The following is a 15609-nucleotide window of genomic DNA, read 5'->3' as shown; positions in this document are numbered from 1 at the left end:
TTTCATCGTCTGTGTGTACTGAAATGAACCTTAAGTTGGTTAGAATCGGGGTGCTGAGTGCAGGCAGGCATCTTCCTGAGTGACTGAATCCTGACAATGCTATGTGGAGGATCCCCTACACCCCATCCCTCACCACAGGACAGCCATTGGATTTTTGGAGACGAGCAGGAAAGGCAGCTTTGCCTGTGGTTGGACAGTGTAAATGGTGTTGAGAGGTGGTAGAAAGAGCCTGAACTTCGGCTTTGCCTACCTGGGTTCTGTTTCCAACACCATCATCCTAGCCTCCTGGGTAGTGTGATGTGGTGATGGGAAGTGGCAGGCAGGGGGTCTTGCCTGGTGCAGGATGCTAAGTGCTGCAGTGTGAGGCTTGCTGTGTGGAATCACACAAAAACAGTGACCAGCAATGGAGGCAGAGATCATGTCTGGCAAGCACGTGCTCCCTCGCAGCTTCAGATGTTGAAGGCCATCAGAATCTTATGGGCACTATAAGTGGTCAAGCCTGAGGAACAGGCTTCAGGACACTGGCATATTTGGCTTATGAAGGGTCTGGACTCCATTTGTTCCCCTCAGCCATGGCTGACAGTCAGGGAGTAAGAAGTGAATGGAATAAATATTAGGAAAATGACAGAACACGATGCCTGCCTACTCAGAGATGGAACAGGAGAGTGCCACAAGAGATGGAATCCTCAAAGATGTCTGAGAAGTCCTTTCTTCAAATGTTCTGATGGGTTTGAATGCGTGTCCAAAGTTCTGGGAGACAGAATTGTGGGTGTGCCTTGAGGACACCAGGCAGGAAGTTCTCTTTGATTCACCCTTGCTTGCTCTGTGTAGCTGTTTCCTGCCTTTGTGTGCCAAGTTACAAAGACCTTCTTTCTATCTGCTGCCTTTCCTAATTTCATCTTTTATCTATATAATTATCATTTCAACTATAAATTTTTTTAAATACAAATTGTTTTATGCTGGGGCTTGAACTTGACCTGGGTGCTGTCCCTTTGTTTTTCTGCTCAAGGCTGGTGCTCTACCACTTGGCGAACCTCCATTTTCAGCTTTGTACTGGAAGAGTCTCAGTGACCTTCTTGCCTAAGCTAACTTCAAACCCCAGTCCTCAGATCTCAGCCTCTTGCGTTGCTAGGATGACAAGCATAAGCCACTGGCATTCAGCTAATGCTGCGCTTTTAAAAAACTTTTAGTCCTGTGGGTTATGTGAACACCAAGATGGCATGAGGTAGTTCTGATGGCTTATAGATGACAAGGTACAGCAAGCGTGATCTAAAACCATATTTCTAAACTGTAGGTCATGATCTTCTGTGAGTTGTAAAACAAGTTTAGTGGGCTGGGAATATGGCCTAATGCCAAGAGTGCTTTCCTTGTATACATGAAGCCCTAGGTTCAATTCCCCAGCACCACATATCTAGAAAACAGAAGTGGCGCTGTGGCTCAAGTGGCAGAGGGCTAGCCTTGAGCAAAAAGAAGCCAGGGACAGTGCTCAGGCCCTGAGTTCAAGGCCCAGGACTGGCAAAAAAAAAAAAAAAATATATATATATATATATATATATATATATATATATATATATATATATATATATATATAACAAGTTTAGTGGGTTAGACCAGCATTGGTAAGACATAAACTAAGGAAGCTCTCAAGGTCTATTATACATGTAAGTTTTAGTTTGATTTTCTTGTTCTGGGTCACAGTAAGACATTCTCATTGTAGATCATATGTTTTTGTTCATTTAAATATTTTAATCGTTATTATGAAGATGATATACAGAGATGTTACAGTTACACAAGTCAGGTAATGAGTACATTTCTTTTTGGACAATGTCACTACTTCCCTCCCTCTCTCCCAGTTTTTCCCTCCCATTCTCCCCTTCCTCACAAGTTATAGAATTCTTTTGCCACATAGTGTCCATTGACAGAACAAAAAGGAAAGAAAACAAAAACGGCAAAAAAAATAGAAAAAAAACCCTCTCTTTTTCATTTCCTGGAGTTCATTTTGCTAAATATAATTTTGTATGATCAGATGCACGTAGGCATTGAGCCTTTCTGTTCTTCTTCTAAAAGTATCTTCCTTCAGTCTCACTCACTGTGTATCATGGATTGTACTTTTTTTTTAATGAGGGACACAAGTTTTTATTGATTTTCCTGTGGTGTATAAAGTTTGTTAATTTTCTGATAATGGCCAGCGTTTCAAAAGATATTGTCAATTTTTAGGTCACAAGCCAAAGCATGGATTGCACTTTTTAAAAACATTTAAAAATATAACTCGGAACTTGAGTCACGGGTGGTAGAAGACAGAGAATAAGAAAAATTGAAATTATGTAGGTCAGATGTGGAGGAACAAGAAAACATCGAGAGAACTATGTTTTGGCAAGTTGACTGCTATGATTGCTTTACAATTCTGCAATCCTAGTCTGGTCCTGAACCAGCAAATGCTGTATTATGCAAGGCTCAGTTGGTACTTGTAAGAAAAACTTTTGAATGTGTATCTTACCAGTTTCCTTTACTGGGCAGAAGCTATTATTCCAAAACAAGGGAAGCCAGGTGCTGGTGGTTAACTCTGTAATCCTGGCTACTCAGGAGGTGGAGATTGGGAAGGCTGCTCAGGTAGGTAAATCCATTAGACTACATTCTCATGGCCCGAGCCACCAAAAACTGGAAGTATAGCTGTGGCTCAGATGGTAGAGTGCCAGCCTTGAGTGAGAAAGCTAAGGGACAGTGCCCAGGCCCCGTTTCATGCCCCGAGAGTTTCCTACTTTAGGCTTCCTGTCATTGTCAGGGTCATTTGTAGTCATGTTCCTTCAGTGGAAATGGAGTTAAAGGAACTTTTCTGAGTGGCTTTGGAATATGTTCCTCCCATTTCCAATCCTCAACTTCCCTTCTCCCAAGTCTCATTTTCCTTCTATCATCACATACATACTGTTGTCTGTCCTGAGTTTCTCCTCAATAAAAGCCACCGTAGTAACCTGGGCCCTTCACTTGTCCTGGCCGTCTGTGTCAGGAGGGAGCCCACATCATTGTGTGGTGGTCTCACTCTGGCCCTATTAGCAGGAGCTCATTTGTCTCACGGTCTGCTACTTGAGTCTGAAGCCAGGGAACTTGAGGGTCCAGCATGGGCCTTGCCCAAGGAGAGCCAGCTCCAGTCTAGCTCTCTAGCTATTCTTCATTTTCTCCTTTGTAGACACATCAGTCATACCTGGTCACAGGTTTCTGAGAAGATGGTACAGATAATACTTATGAAGGCTGGGTGCCATTGACTCATGCCTGTAATACTAGCTAGTAGGAGGCTGTGGTTTGAAGCAAGACAACGAGCAAAAAGCTGGAAGTGATGCTGTGGCTCAAGTGGTAGAATACCAGCCTTGAAGAGACAGTGCCCAGCCCAAGTGTAAGCTCCAGCACATACAGAAGAAAAAAAAGTCACTGAATCCCTTTCATGATATTCTGTGAATGGAGAGTTACATGGGGAGTTAGTGCTAAAGAAGAAAGGGAGGCTCAGCCAGGTAACAGGCCAATGAAGTAAAGACAGGTAGGCAGAGTTACTTATCCTTTGGTGTGTGAGACTGAGGACTTCCTACAGCATGTTCGCTGGGTGGTTCCCATCTATAGCCGCCCTTTGAGGAGATGGCCCCTCTAGGTGCTTCATGGCTTGTTACTATTGTTACCCAGCCTGCTGTACTCCCCACTGAGGGCTAGGGATTCTCTCTGGACTGACTTTTGTCTTCCCAGATGGGTGATGGTTTAGTTCAGATTTCTATCCAGGTGCTGGCTTTGGAGGCAGTCTGGCATTGTACATAAATAGCAGAGGCACATGCCATGGAGAGATGGGAGGATGGTCTTGCCACCACACCTGTTATGCCAGGCTCAGTGGAGGCTGCAAACATTGATCTCTGAACCTGCAATTTCAGGACTGGTTCTTTGAACATTAGTACCTCTTCAGAGCTTCCCATCCCCCATAGTACCTGGGACTGGGGCTTGGAGTCAGGGTGCAGGACCTAGGCACTGGCCCTTAGCCTTTTCACTCAAGGCTGGGGCTCTACAGTCACAGGTCCTCTTCTGCTTTTTTTTTTTTGGCTGGCTAATTAGAGTTAAGAGTCTCAAGGACTTTCTTTCCCTGGACTGACTTTGAACCACAATCCTCAGATCCCAGCCTCCTGAGTTGCTAGGATTATAGGAGCCACCAGTGCCCACCTACTGAATGACCCTTTATTATCCAGATGGTCACAAGCTAGGAAATGCAATGAGGCTGTCTGTGTGGGGACAGCCCCAGAGAAAGTGAGGGTATCATCTGAAAGTGGGAGAGATGGGACCAGGTAGGAGTTGATCTCTTAGGGAGATTTGAGGAAGGTAGTTCTTGCTGGGGTGTGGAGAGGCCTAGGAGGGGCACAGGGGAGGGAGGAGGCCTACTTAGGAAACTACAGAAAGAGGCCTCTGCTGTGGCTTTTTTTCTTCAGCCACAGTTTCTGATGTTTCTCCCATTTGTGAATGACAGGCTTTTTTTTGCCATGCAGGAGACAGTAGAAGAGCCTAGAAAATGAAACTCAGGTCACCACTGTTGGCTGTGCCTCCTTCCTGTCTCCTTTGCGTAGGGGGGCAGTAGCTTGTTTGACAAATGCTTTTGCCACTGAATCATGCCTCCAGCCCTTTTTTCTGCTTACTTTTGAGATAAGGTCTTACTTCCTGTGTGGACATTTACCCGGGTACACCTGCCTCTTGCAGGCTGCTGTAGCTAGAACACCAGGCCTGTGCCACATGGCCACCTGGGTACTGATTGAGAAGGGTTCCTGGGAGCTTTTCTGCCTGGGCTGGCCTCAAGCCATGGTCCTCCAATCTCAGCCTCCCAAGTAGCTAGGATTACAGATATGAGCCACTTGTGCCCAGCCTTCTCTCACTTTCTAACCAGGAACATCAACTGATGGCAAGCCATCCTGGCTTGAACCCCTTATGTCCTGCCACTGGGGTAAGAGAAATATTCTCACTGGGCAGCAGAGTGGACAGTCCCGGAGGACAGAGGGGAATTCCCGAAAGGCTTCCATCCAGCTCCATTTCTCCTTGCTTCCCAGTCTCTGTGCTCTCTTGTGGTGCTGCTTGCTTAGTGGTTAGGGTCTGAGAGGACATTTTTTTCTGATTTGTTTTTAGTTCTTCAGCCTGAGTTTTAGTCATGCTTATTGGTTTAGGGGAAAAGTATCCTTTCTAAAAGTAGGTAATTGAAGAGTCAACATTGCAGCTGGTCCTGTCATTGTAGTTATAGTGCAAACGTGAGAGCACTTGCACAGGGGTGAGTAGAGGAGGAGGGGAGCTGAGATTGATGGTAAGACTTCCTCACCTGTAGTTGTTAGTTCATCCAGAATGGCTGCCCTTGAGGTGATACTGCCTGTTCCTCCCACGGCTGCCTACTGTACCCAGGAGGAAGAGAGGAGATGGAAATGGCGTTAGCCTAGGGTGGCTGCTTCACTCTTCTGTGGATTGAGGGGCTCTCTATCTGCCAAAGCTATCACGTGTACTGCCAGTCTGCAGGGAGGTCAGAGAGGGGCCCGTGAGGGACTGCAGGCAAAGGACAGTGTGGGGACATTTTGCTTGCTTGTTGTTTATTTGGCCATGCAGTGGGCAAGAAGCTGGGCCTGGGTCGCAGGGAGCTGTAAGAAGAGCAGTCCCCAGAGGGGTCAGTGACGGCCACTGGACTGTCCCTGTGGGCACACACGGCAAGGGACAGGTGCCAGCCAGCACTGCCCACACATAACACACATTCCATGCCGGCCTTGGGGGGGTCCTCAAGCAGCTGGAATCTCACTTTTACCAAGTGGTGCCTGAAAGAAAATGAAGAAATTGATTTGCATGGTTTATTTCATTGGATGCTGCTATCTTCAGTGTTATTATTAAGGCTAGGCAGAAAGATACTTAGAAAAAAATTCAAATCACTACTTTGTCATCTAGAGACAGGCTGACATTTTTAAACCTTTTACTTGGATTGTGTTACATGTTCAGTTTTAATTTTTGCCTTTTTTTTTTAGCTTCACATAAATACTAGAACTATTTAAATAATAGTATTAAAAGCTTCCTACCAAACTTCTAAATCTTGCTTCTCTGGTGGTCCAGGCTCTATCTGACTGGCTCTGCATTTGCAGTGCTTTGCACATCTACCAGTCTTTCTTCTGGACATTTCTTCTTCCTTACTTTGTATCCACATCATGTGCAAGGGTTGTTTTTTTTTTTGTTTTTTTTTTTTTTGAGAGCTGACACGAGCTTACAGGTCTGCCACCCTATGTACTCATAGTCAGCTCTTAGGTATGTTTACCCAGACACAGGAATGAAGGAAGGACAGGGCGATCAGGATTTGGCATTGGTCAACCTAGAGGTCACTGAGGTAGAGCCAGCAGGGTCTAAGTGGCCCACCAGCCTCAGCATCCTCTGGGACCACATGAGTGGAGAAGTGTTAGATGGCCCAGATGAAAGGGAACTGGGTTTTTCAGCTGACTGGGTAGAATAGTAATGCTCACTGCTAGGATATGACTCCAGAGCGTGATGGGGCTTGCTGTCCTTTCTAGATAGTAATAGTGAGGGTTGCCTATTCCCTGGTTCCTTTATTTACTTTAAATGGCATCACTATAGAGTGGCAGGCATTGGGGCTAGGGGATTTCCTTTATCCCATCCTGACAGTCACCCAGATCTCTACAAACTAGAGGTGGGGTAACCTCTGTGCGATCTGAAAGATGCTTTATGCTAAGTTCCTTTTATCAATTTAATTCACAGATAAATTAATAATTTTTTGTGCCAACACTGGGGCTTGAACTCAGGGCCTTTCACTCTTGTTTGGCATTTTCTCTCAAGTTTTGCACTCTACCATTTGAGCTGCACCTCTACTTCCAGCTTTTGCCTGGTTAACTGGAGGGTCTCAAGGATTGTCTGCCTGGGCTGGCTTCAAACTGTGATACTCAAATCTCAGCCTTTTGAATCGCTAGTCTAGCCACCAACACCTGGCTTATTGAGCCCCTGTTATTCTTTGTAATGTCCCCTGGTTTGCTTTGGCCCTGAGAATGGGGTTGTGATGTCCCCCTCTTCCCATGGCAGAGCTGTGGCATTTGACAGTAGGCCTGCTCTTTGGTTCCCACCTCCCTTGCTGTTGGGGTACGTACACCACTCTTCTTGGTGGCAGCGGGTCGGGGTCTACCTAGTCCATATTGCTGTGGCACTGTGTACTGTCATGATTTGGGGAATGTGGAGAACACCCCCCCACTGGTAGAGGAATGCAGAAGCCTTCCCAGTCTCTCTTCATGACTCTCAGGACCAGTGGGTACGGAGGGAGGGATGTGGGTAGGATGGCCATGTGGAGAGATGGGCAAAGAAGAGCCTATCCACTCAGGTTTCTCCCTAGAGCTGGCTCCACACAGCACCACTGCTGCTTCCAAGGCCTTCGAATCATTGGCCCATTATTGCACTGAAAGCAATGTCCCTGTCCCTGTCAGTTGTGACCAGGTGGCCAGGGCCACAGCCTTTGCTTGCTGTATTCACAGAGCCCTGTCTGCCTTTGTGTCCTTCACACACAGGTGGTGCTCCCCACATTCATTCTGGAGAAGAGGTCTTTGCTGGAGATGTATGCTGACTTCATGGCACACCCTGACCTGCTCCTGGCCGTGGCTGCCGGAGCCACCCCAGAAGAGCGGGCCATTGCCTTCGTGGAGTATTATCTCACAGCCTTCCATGAGGGCCGCAAGGGGGCCTTGGCCAAGAAGCCCTACAACCCGATCATTGGGGAAACGTTTCATTGCTCCTGGGAGGTTCCCAAGGACAAGGTCAAAGCCAAGAGGACTGCTCCTCCCTCCCCCACGGACTGCCAAGAACACCGGGGAGCCGATAACCCCTCCAAAAGCTACAAACTAAGGTTTGTGGCTGAACAAGTTTCCCATCACCCACCCATCTCCTGCTTCTACTGTGAGTGCAAGGAGAAGAGACTGTGCATCAACACTCACGTATGGACCAAAAGCAAGTTCATGGGCATGTCCGTGGGGGTCTCTATGATTGGGGAAGGTAAGCCATATTGTGTTAAGAGTTTAGCTTTTACACAGGATTGTGTACTTGATAGACACTTTCTAATTTTGTGTGGAGAAGATTTTGACATTTAGTTTTCGACTTGGGAGTGGGTGCGAAGGAAGAAAGGATTTTGGACCAGGTCTGCTGACTTCCCAGTGGGGCCCAGGTGACAGGCACAGCCATTGCCTGACCAGCTGCCTTGCCTGCCTGGCTTCACCCCTGTACATCTGCATGCTCTGCCTTACATGAGTATTTTTCTTCCAGTCTTGGGTGAATATCACTGTTGGCTCCAGATCTGTGAAAACACATTTTTTATTCATCCTTGCCAATGTTCTGGCTCACATTGAAGATGATAGTGCTGTCTATTCAAAAGCTGCTCATAAAAATTCCCAAGGCAAATCTTTTGACTCTTAGAAATTCTGAAGCAAGAACAGAGTATAATCACACCACCGGTGGGTTGCTTGTCTTTATTTAAGCAAATAGCTTTGAGTGAAGTTTATGAGTTGTTTGAAGAAATCTATGATAATCCTTGTTAAATTGAGGTGTCTGTCTGTGTTTGGTGGCACTTTGACATTTTTTTTGCATCAGAAATCCCATGAGATTCTTAATACTATGATGTTCTTTCTAGAAAAATTATCTTAATATACAATTTGGCATTTTGCTTCTGGGAGTATATTGACTCTTAAGGACTCTTTCCCACCTGTGTGAGTTGTCTACTAGATTCTGAGTATTGTGTTAGGAATTACAGATAGTTGGGTAAGCAAGAGACCAAGCCCCCACAAAAAGATCTCACCCTCCATCTCCTGGGAAAATAAGTCAGCAATGTGCTATGCTTGGAAGATGCTAAATTCTACAGAGAAAACGTAGCTGAAGTCTGGAGTGTCTTGCAGAGAGGAGGGGTGAGCTGCTAGGTGAGAGGGTAGCATTTGATCAAGACCAAAGGAGGCAATGAGGGACCAGCCTAGGAGGCCACGAGGGAAAGAAATGAGAGTAAAAGGCAGAAAGGACACAGCAAAACGGGTGGAGGAGTGGTTACAAGCATTTTAGGTCCAAGGCTCAGACTCCTGAGTCTCATAGGTCAGGTCCAGCTACTCTTTCCAGTAAGACAGACAGGTGATAGTGAAGGATTGAAGAAGGAGATATAATTAGCACTGGGAAGAGACAAGACAGCTTTTCCTTTTCCCCTTCACATATGCTTTAGGTTTAAATAGAGTACGGACTGAGGGCAAGAGGAGAGAGGTGTGCATAATGATCCAAACATGCTCACAGGTATATTCCAGGGACACAGGTGGTCATTGTCTCAAGAATGGTCAGGCAGGCAGGATCTTGTTACTTAAGAGTCATTGCTATTTGAAGAGGGGTACTGGGGACAGAGCGATATCACCTCTGGTCTCAGTATGTTTCTCCATCCATCCTATCTTTCTGGATTCCAAAGTAACTGCAGGAGCGAATGGCTCAGAGCCAAAGGACAGATAGAAAATGGAGACCAAGATGTCAAACTTGCAGTTACACTTTGGATATCTGCAATCCCAAGTGAGGAGTCAGTGGCTTTTGGTTGTTTGCTTTTTGTTTTCTCAAAAGCAGCCTCTAAGTACCTGTTAGAAGATGACCTGGATCATGCAGGGCCTGTGGACCATTGCCGGGGATGTGACTCCTGCTGCAAAGCCACGTTGGATTGGCTCCGATTTTAGGCTTGTGGGGAAGGCAGAATGGTATCACAGGGAGAGTGGTTTAGGGAGCCCCACCTGAGGCCTCAACTCCTGGAAGGGGAGATTAGGAGTCCTGGCTCACCCTCTATGGGGGTGATAGCAAGAAAGTGGGGTGGCTGACCTGAGGATTTAGTTTACAACCAGGACTTCTGAGGCCAGTTCTCATGGAGGTGTGAGATGGGGCATGTTCATCAGTCATGGTTTCCAGTTCTGCACTGTTGGGGGCAAAGTCACATGACAAGCAGGTCCCCACCAGTGCCTCCCAGCCCAGGCAGTGGCATGAACTAAGAGCTTAAGATAACACAGGACCTCTTTGGGGGGTGGGAGGGGATATCATGTATAATAGGAAATGGGAGCATCATTAATCTTGATTTGACTTATCTGGAGCTTCATGTTTTCTTTGGTGGCCAAAGCCCTGCCTCATACTGTAACTGTTAGCATTCTGTTTGATTTTATTACTTGGCTGGGCACTGGTGGCTCACGCCTGTTATCCTACCTACTCAGGAGACTGACATCTGAGGATCGTAGTGCAATGCTAGCAAAAAAAAGTCCATGAGACACTTGTCTCTAATTACCTACCCCCTCTTAAAAAAAAAAAAAAAAGGCCAGAAGTGGAGCTGTGACTTTAGTAGAGTACCACTCTTGAGCAAAAACGCTCAGGGACAGCACCTAGGACCCTAGTTAAAAAAAATTTTTATTACTTGTTCCAGATTCTCCCCATACTACTTTCCTGGAAGAGGAAAGATGATTATTTCTAGAGAAGGTGGCAAAGGCAGTTCCTACCTTGAACCCCACCTGCTTCCAGCAGGCCTCCTTACCTGTAACAAGACCTTGTAGTTCTGTATCCACTCATCTGAGCAGTGTCTCCTTGATATGGGAGAGCCTTGCCACACACAGTCCCTGCTGCCTGGTGGGCTCAGAGGATGAGGCAGTGCGAACACACCAACCAGTGAAAGCCTGTTGTGCAGGGTGGCAGAAGCGGGGAAGGATGCTAGTGTACTGAATTTAGGATCTGGGCACTGCTGGTCGTTAGCTTTTTCTAGCTCAGTGCTAGTGCTCTACTACTTGAGTTATACCTCCACTCCCAGCTTTTTATTGGTGAACTGGAGATAAAAGTCTTATGGACTTTGTTGCCTGAGCTGGCTTCAGATCATGAACCTCAGATGTCAGCCTTCTGATTAGCTAGGATTTTTTTGTGTGTGGGGGGTTTGAACTCAGGGCCTGGGTGCTGTCCCTGAGCTCTTTGCTCAAGGCTAGCGCACTACTACTTTGGGCCACAGCTCTACTTCTGATTTTCTAGGGGTTAATCGAAGATAAGAGTCCCATGGACTTTCCTGCCTGGGCTGGCTTTGAACTGTGATCCTCAGGTCTCAGCCTGCTGCGTAGCTAGGATTACAGGTGTGAGCCACCAGTGACTGGCTAGGATTTGATTTGAAGTTTGGTGAGCAGTAAGCTAAATGGAAGTGGGGGGCAGAAAAGGAGCCTGAAGAAGGGATATTCCAGGCAAAAGAGAGCAGAAGGTGCAAGGGCCACAAGCTGGATGGTGGGGCTGGGGGCGTACAAGCCATAGGGGGCCGCTGCGGCTGTGGCAAAGGGACAGGCAGAGGAGGGGAGGCCGCAGGTGATAAAGTCTATGCTGGGGTTCTGGGAAGATGTGGACTTGTTTTACTCAAAGTGAGATGAAAGCCCCTGCCTACCCAGACATGATTGAGCAGTACTAATGGCTGCTGGGGAGGAACAGACAGAAGGTGGGAGTGGAGAGTGCAAGGCAGTAGTAGACAAGTAGCTGGGCACCAGTGGTTCACACCTGTAGTCTAGCTACTCAGGACACTGAGCTCTGACGATCATGGTTAGAAGTCAGCCTGGGCAAATCTGGGAGACTCTTATCTGCATCCAGTTTAAAATAGCAAAAAGCCAGATGTGGAAGTTTGGTTCAAGTGGTAGAGCACCAGTGGAATGAAAAAGCCAAGTGGGTGATGCCCTGAGTTCAAGCCCAAGTACACACACAAACACACACATGCATGCACACAAACACATGCTCGCACAAGCAGAGACAGATGTCTTATCTCCCTCCTTTCTGCACAGTTGAACACAGTTAAAATCTGATACATCAGAAGTGCTTGATGGTAGTATTTTTTGATCACATGTGCATTTTCTGGAATATAGAAAACATATCTCCACAAATCTTTCTGGAAGTTCCCTACTCAGCAAAAATGCTGCTGCTAATTGAGCATGGAAAAGAAAATGAGCTTTTGAAATGGAGCATGAAGTAGCTATCTCCCAGGCTTTAAGGACCATCCTAAGCAAGGGACTGGTGCTATTAGATGGACATCTGGGAGCTTTCCATAAAGGTAGATTTGTAAATCCACCTCCCTCCCTCCCTCCTTCCTCCCCCTTCTCCCCTCCCTTCTTCCTTTTGTGCATTGGGGCCTAGGTGCAGTCCCTGAGGATAACACTTGAGCTGAGTCATTTCTGGCTTTTTGGTTATTAAGTAGCCAAAGCAGCTCCCCTTCCCCACAGTGGAGAAGGGGGTGTGTATTGTCTCCCTCTAGTGGAAGAGGAGATGTATAGCTGTGTCCTAGTGCTTCCACTTTAGTCCAAGACCCTGTTTCTGGCCAGCAAAGCATTTGGTGACCTCCTATTGCTTCTGGATCTGCACTGTGGAGGTGCTGAGTTTTCTGTTCCTCCATTCTTTAACTGCAGTTAACCACCAGAAAGCCAGAAGTGGTCTTCAAAGTGGTAGAGGGCTCTCCTTGAGTGAAAGAATTTAGGAACAGTGTCCAGGCCTTGAGTTCAAGCCTCACCACTGACAAAAAACAAAAATCCTAGAGCCTGGGCTCCCACCACACCCACAGTCTAGGGGCTGGGCCCTCAGTTCACTGCACATGCCAAGCTCATTCTCCTAATCCTGCTCAAGGGTGAGGAGCCCCATGAACCCCCCCCCCCCCATCTTTAGGTCCCCAGGGGTGGCTGCCCAGAGCAGAAGTGAAACTGCTGCTGCTTTTTCCATCTGCAGAGCATCTTAGCTGTGAAGAGATCTGAAAGAAGATTCTGAAGAGACTGAGGCAGGCCTCTCCCCACCACAGCCCAGCTTGGTGTTTCTGGCATTCATGGACCTGGGCTGGGTGGAGCCCTTGGGCCCCAGCCAGGCCTTCTGTAGCTGCATCTCTTTCGCTCCAGTTGACCAGAAGCCTCAGGAGCCACTTGCATTGCATGCAAGACTCTAGGAGACTTCCCAGACTTAAGAGCTAAGCTCTGGTTCCTGTAAAGCTGCTGTAGGGTGCAGGGGAGGATACTTTTCTTCCTTTAGATTCTCTGTAGAGGCCACAAGTCTGTCTGTTGGATTTAAAGTAGCATTTTTCAAATTAGCATCAATTAGTTGTACCAAGGGGGTACATAAACATGTTAACATGTTTATGTCTGCATTTGAGTATCACTTTCTCTGTCATTCTCCCCTCTCTGCCTTCCCAGACCAGTCTCCCTCAACAAGCTTGTTTCCCATTTCATATATGTATATATGTATACATTTTTGTATATATATGTGTGTGTGTATATGGTATATATGTGTATATACATATACATTTGTATATATATATGTACATGTACATATATGCATATATATGTATATATATGGTATTTCAACTGTAACTTTCCAGGGCTTGAACTTAGGATCAGATGCTTTCCCTTAGTTTTTTCACTCAAAGCTGGCACTCTACCCTTTGAGCCACAGCTCTACTTCCGGTTTTTTGGAGGGCAATTAGAGATGAGTTTCACACACTTTCCTGCCCTGGCTGGCTTCAATCCAGATCCTCATCTTTGAGCCTCCTGAGTAGTTAAGATGACAGGTGTGAGCCACCAGCTCCTGGTGTGAATCTTTACACACAGGGGCTTTTATCAGGCTGCATCTGAAGGGCCTCATTAGGCCTTGCATTTACCAAATTGCAGTCCCAGCTGTGACAGGGAAGGCCCATAGCAGGACAGTGGCACACTGTGGCCCAGTGCCGAAGCCAGGGCACTTCCCTCCCCCCAGCTGCCATCTCAGCAGCCTTGGGAGGAACATCACCAGCCAGTGCCCAGCCAGCTTGCAGCCTGGGAGTTGCTTCTGTGGATGAGGCTTCAGTCTCCTCAAGGGTGAGGAGCCCCATGACAGATACCCCATCCCCCCTGTCTTTAGGTCCCCAGGGGTGGCTGCCTGGAGCAGAAGTGAAACTGCTGCTTCTTTTTCTAACTGCAGAGCATCTTAGCTGTGAAGAGATCTGAAAGAAGATTCTGGATAGACTGAGCAGGCCTCTCCCTGACACAGCCCAGCTCGGTGTTTCTGGCATTCACGGACCTGGGCACATGGGTAGCAGCTTCAGGGTACAAGGCCTTGGTGACCACATGCCTTCACACATACCTTCCGGGGTGCCATGTTTCCTCCTTGGGAGATTTTGGTTTCCCTTGGATTGGACACAGTTATGAAGGACAGAATATTTTTGTGTGTATCTGTACTAAAGCCTGAACTTGGGGCTTGGGGACTATGGCTTAGCTTTTTTGTTTAAGGCTGATAATGCTCTACCACTTGAGCCATAGCTCCACTTCTGGCCTTTTGGTGGTTAATAGGTGAGTTTCCCTGACTTCTTCCCTGGGCTGCCTTTGAGCAACAGCCTCTGGATCTTAACCTTCTGACTAGCTAGGATTACAGATGTGAGTTACCAGCTGAGGACAGGTTTATTTTAATATAACTTTGAAAAAAAGTATAATTTCAGGTGATTTAGTGAATAAGCACACATCTAAGGGTTTACAGAAAGTGCTGAAGAAATATGCTTTTTACATTGCCTTCAACTCAGTTGAGCTCTGGGGTTCACTGATGGCTGAAGACAGCCGGGATGTTTCTCTTTGGTTTGGAGGAGATCTTTCTGTGAGGAATGGAGGGACTATTGTGTCTAATACAAAGTATTACGTTTAAAAAAATCTTTGCCTGTGGTTCATGCCTGTAATCCTAGCTACTTAGGAGGCTAAGATCTGAGGATCACAGTTCAAAGCCAGCTTAGGCAAGAAAGTCTGTGAGACGCTTATCTCCGATTAACCACCAAAAAACCAGAAATGGAGCTGCGGCTCAAAGTAATAGAGTGCTAGCCTTGTGCCGAAAAGTTCAAGGACAGCGCCCAGGCCCTGAGTACAAGCCCTATGACTGACAAAACCAAAAAACTCCATCTTCACATGGTTCACTGCCAGACTCGGGGCTTGCTCCTTATTGCCAAGTGGTATTGCTGTGTAACTGCGTCACAGGGAAGGGGGTACTCAGCTTGGAAACCTTGAGTGTTTCTGCACTGTGCCAGGCTACTGCTGGCTGAGTTTTAGAATTGCCTTCTCCAACTTTCCCACAGTCCTATGAGGTTCATGCACCATTTTTCATGTGTCACAGATGAGGAAGCTGAGGTACAGATGGCTGTGTTGGTGAGTCCCATGGGATGTAGAGTGATCCTCTAGGGCCTCAGCTATGTCTTTAAAAAAAAATCTCTCTCCACACAAAAATGTTGTCAAGACTCTTATTCTTAGGCCGGGCATGGTGGTGCCACCTGGAATCCCAGTATTTGGGAGGCTAAGGCAGGAAGGTTGTGCATTCAAGACTTTGTCTTGAGAGAGAAAGGGAAAAAGGGAAGAGAAAAGGATGAGAAGGGAAAAGAAGAAACGAAAATCTCAGCTGGATGGTAGTGACTTTCACCTGTAATCCTAACTACTCTGGAGGCTGAGATCTGAGGATCACAGTTGGAAGCCAGGCAAATAATCAGCAAAAATCCAGATTAGAGGCAGGGCTCAAATAGTAAAGTGCCAGACCTGAATAAGAAAGCTGAGCAAGACTGTGAAGCCCCAGTTACCAACACAAAAA

The 15609-nt window shown here is 46.8% G+C and overlaps 1 protein-coding gene across 3 annotated transcripts in view; it reads left to right on the top strand.

Annotated features, from left to right (window-relative positions):
* Osbpl10 (oxysterol binding protein like 10) overlaps positions 1-15609 on the top strand; it is a 254445-nt gene that overhangs the window by 229307 nt on the left and 9529 nt on the right. For all 3 annotated transcript variants that reach the window (XM_048348609.1, XM_048348608.1, XM_048348610.1), the window contains one exon: positions 7545-8025. In XM_048348609.1, the coding sequence (XP_048204566.1) occupies positions 7545-8025 (481 nt within the window). The remainder of the gene's footprint in view (positions 1-7544; positions 8026-15609) is intronic.

Source organism: Perognathus longimembris, chromosome 6, assembly GCF_023159225.1.
Source record: "Perognathus longimembris pacificus isolate PPM17 chromosome 6, ASM2315922v1, whole genome shotgun sequence".
Classification (NCBI taxonomy): Eukaryota; Metazoa; Chordata; class Mammalia; order Rodentia; family Heteromyidae; genus Perognathus; species Perognathus longimembris.
This window is presented reverse-complemented; position numbering and strand designations above follow the sequence as displayed.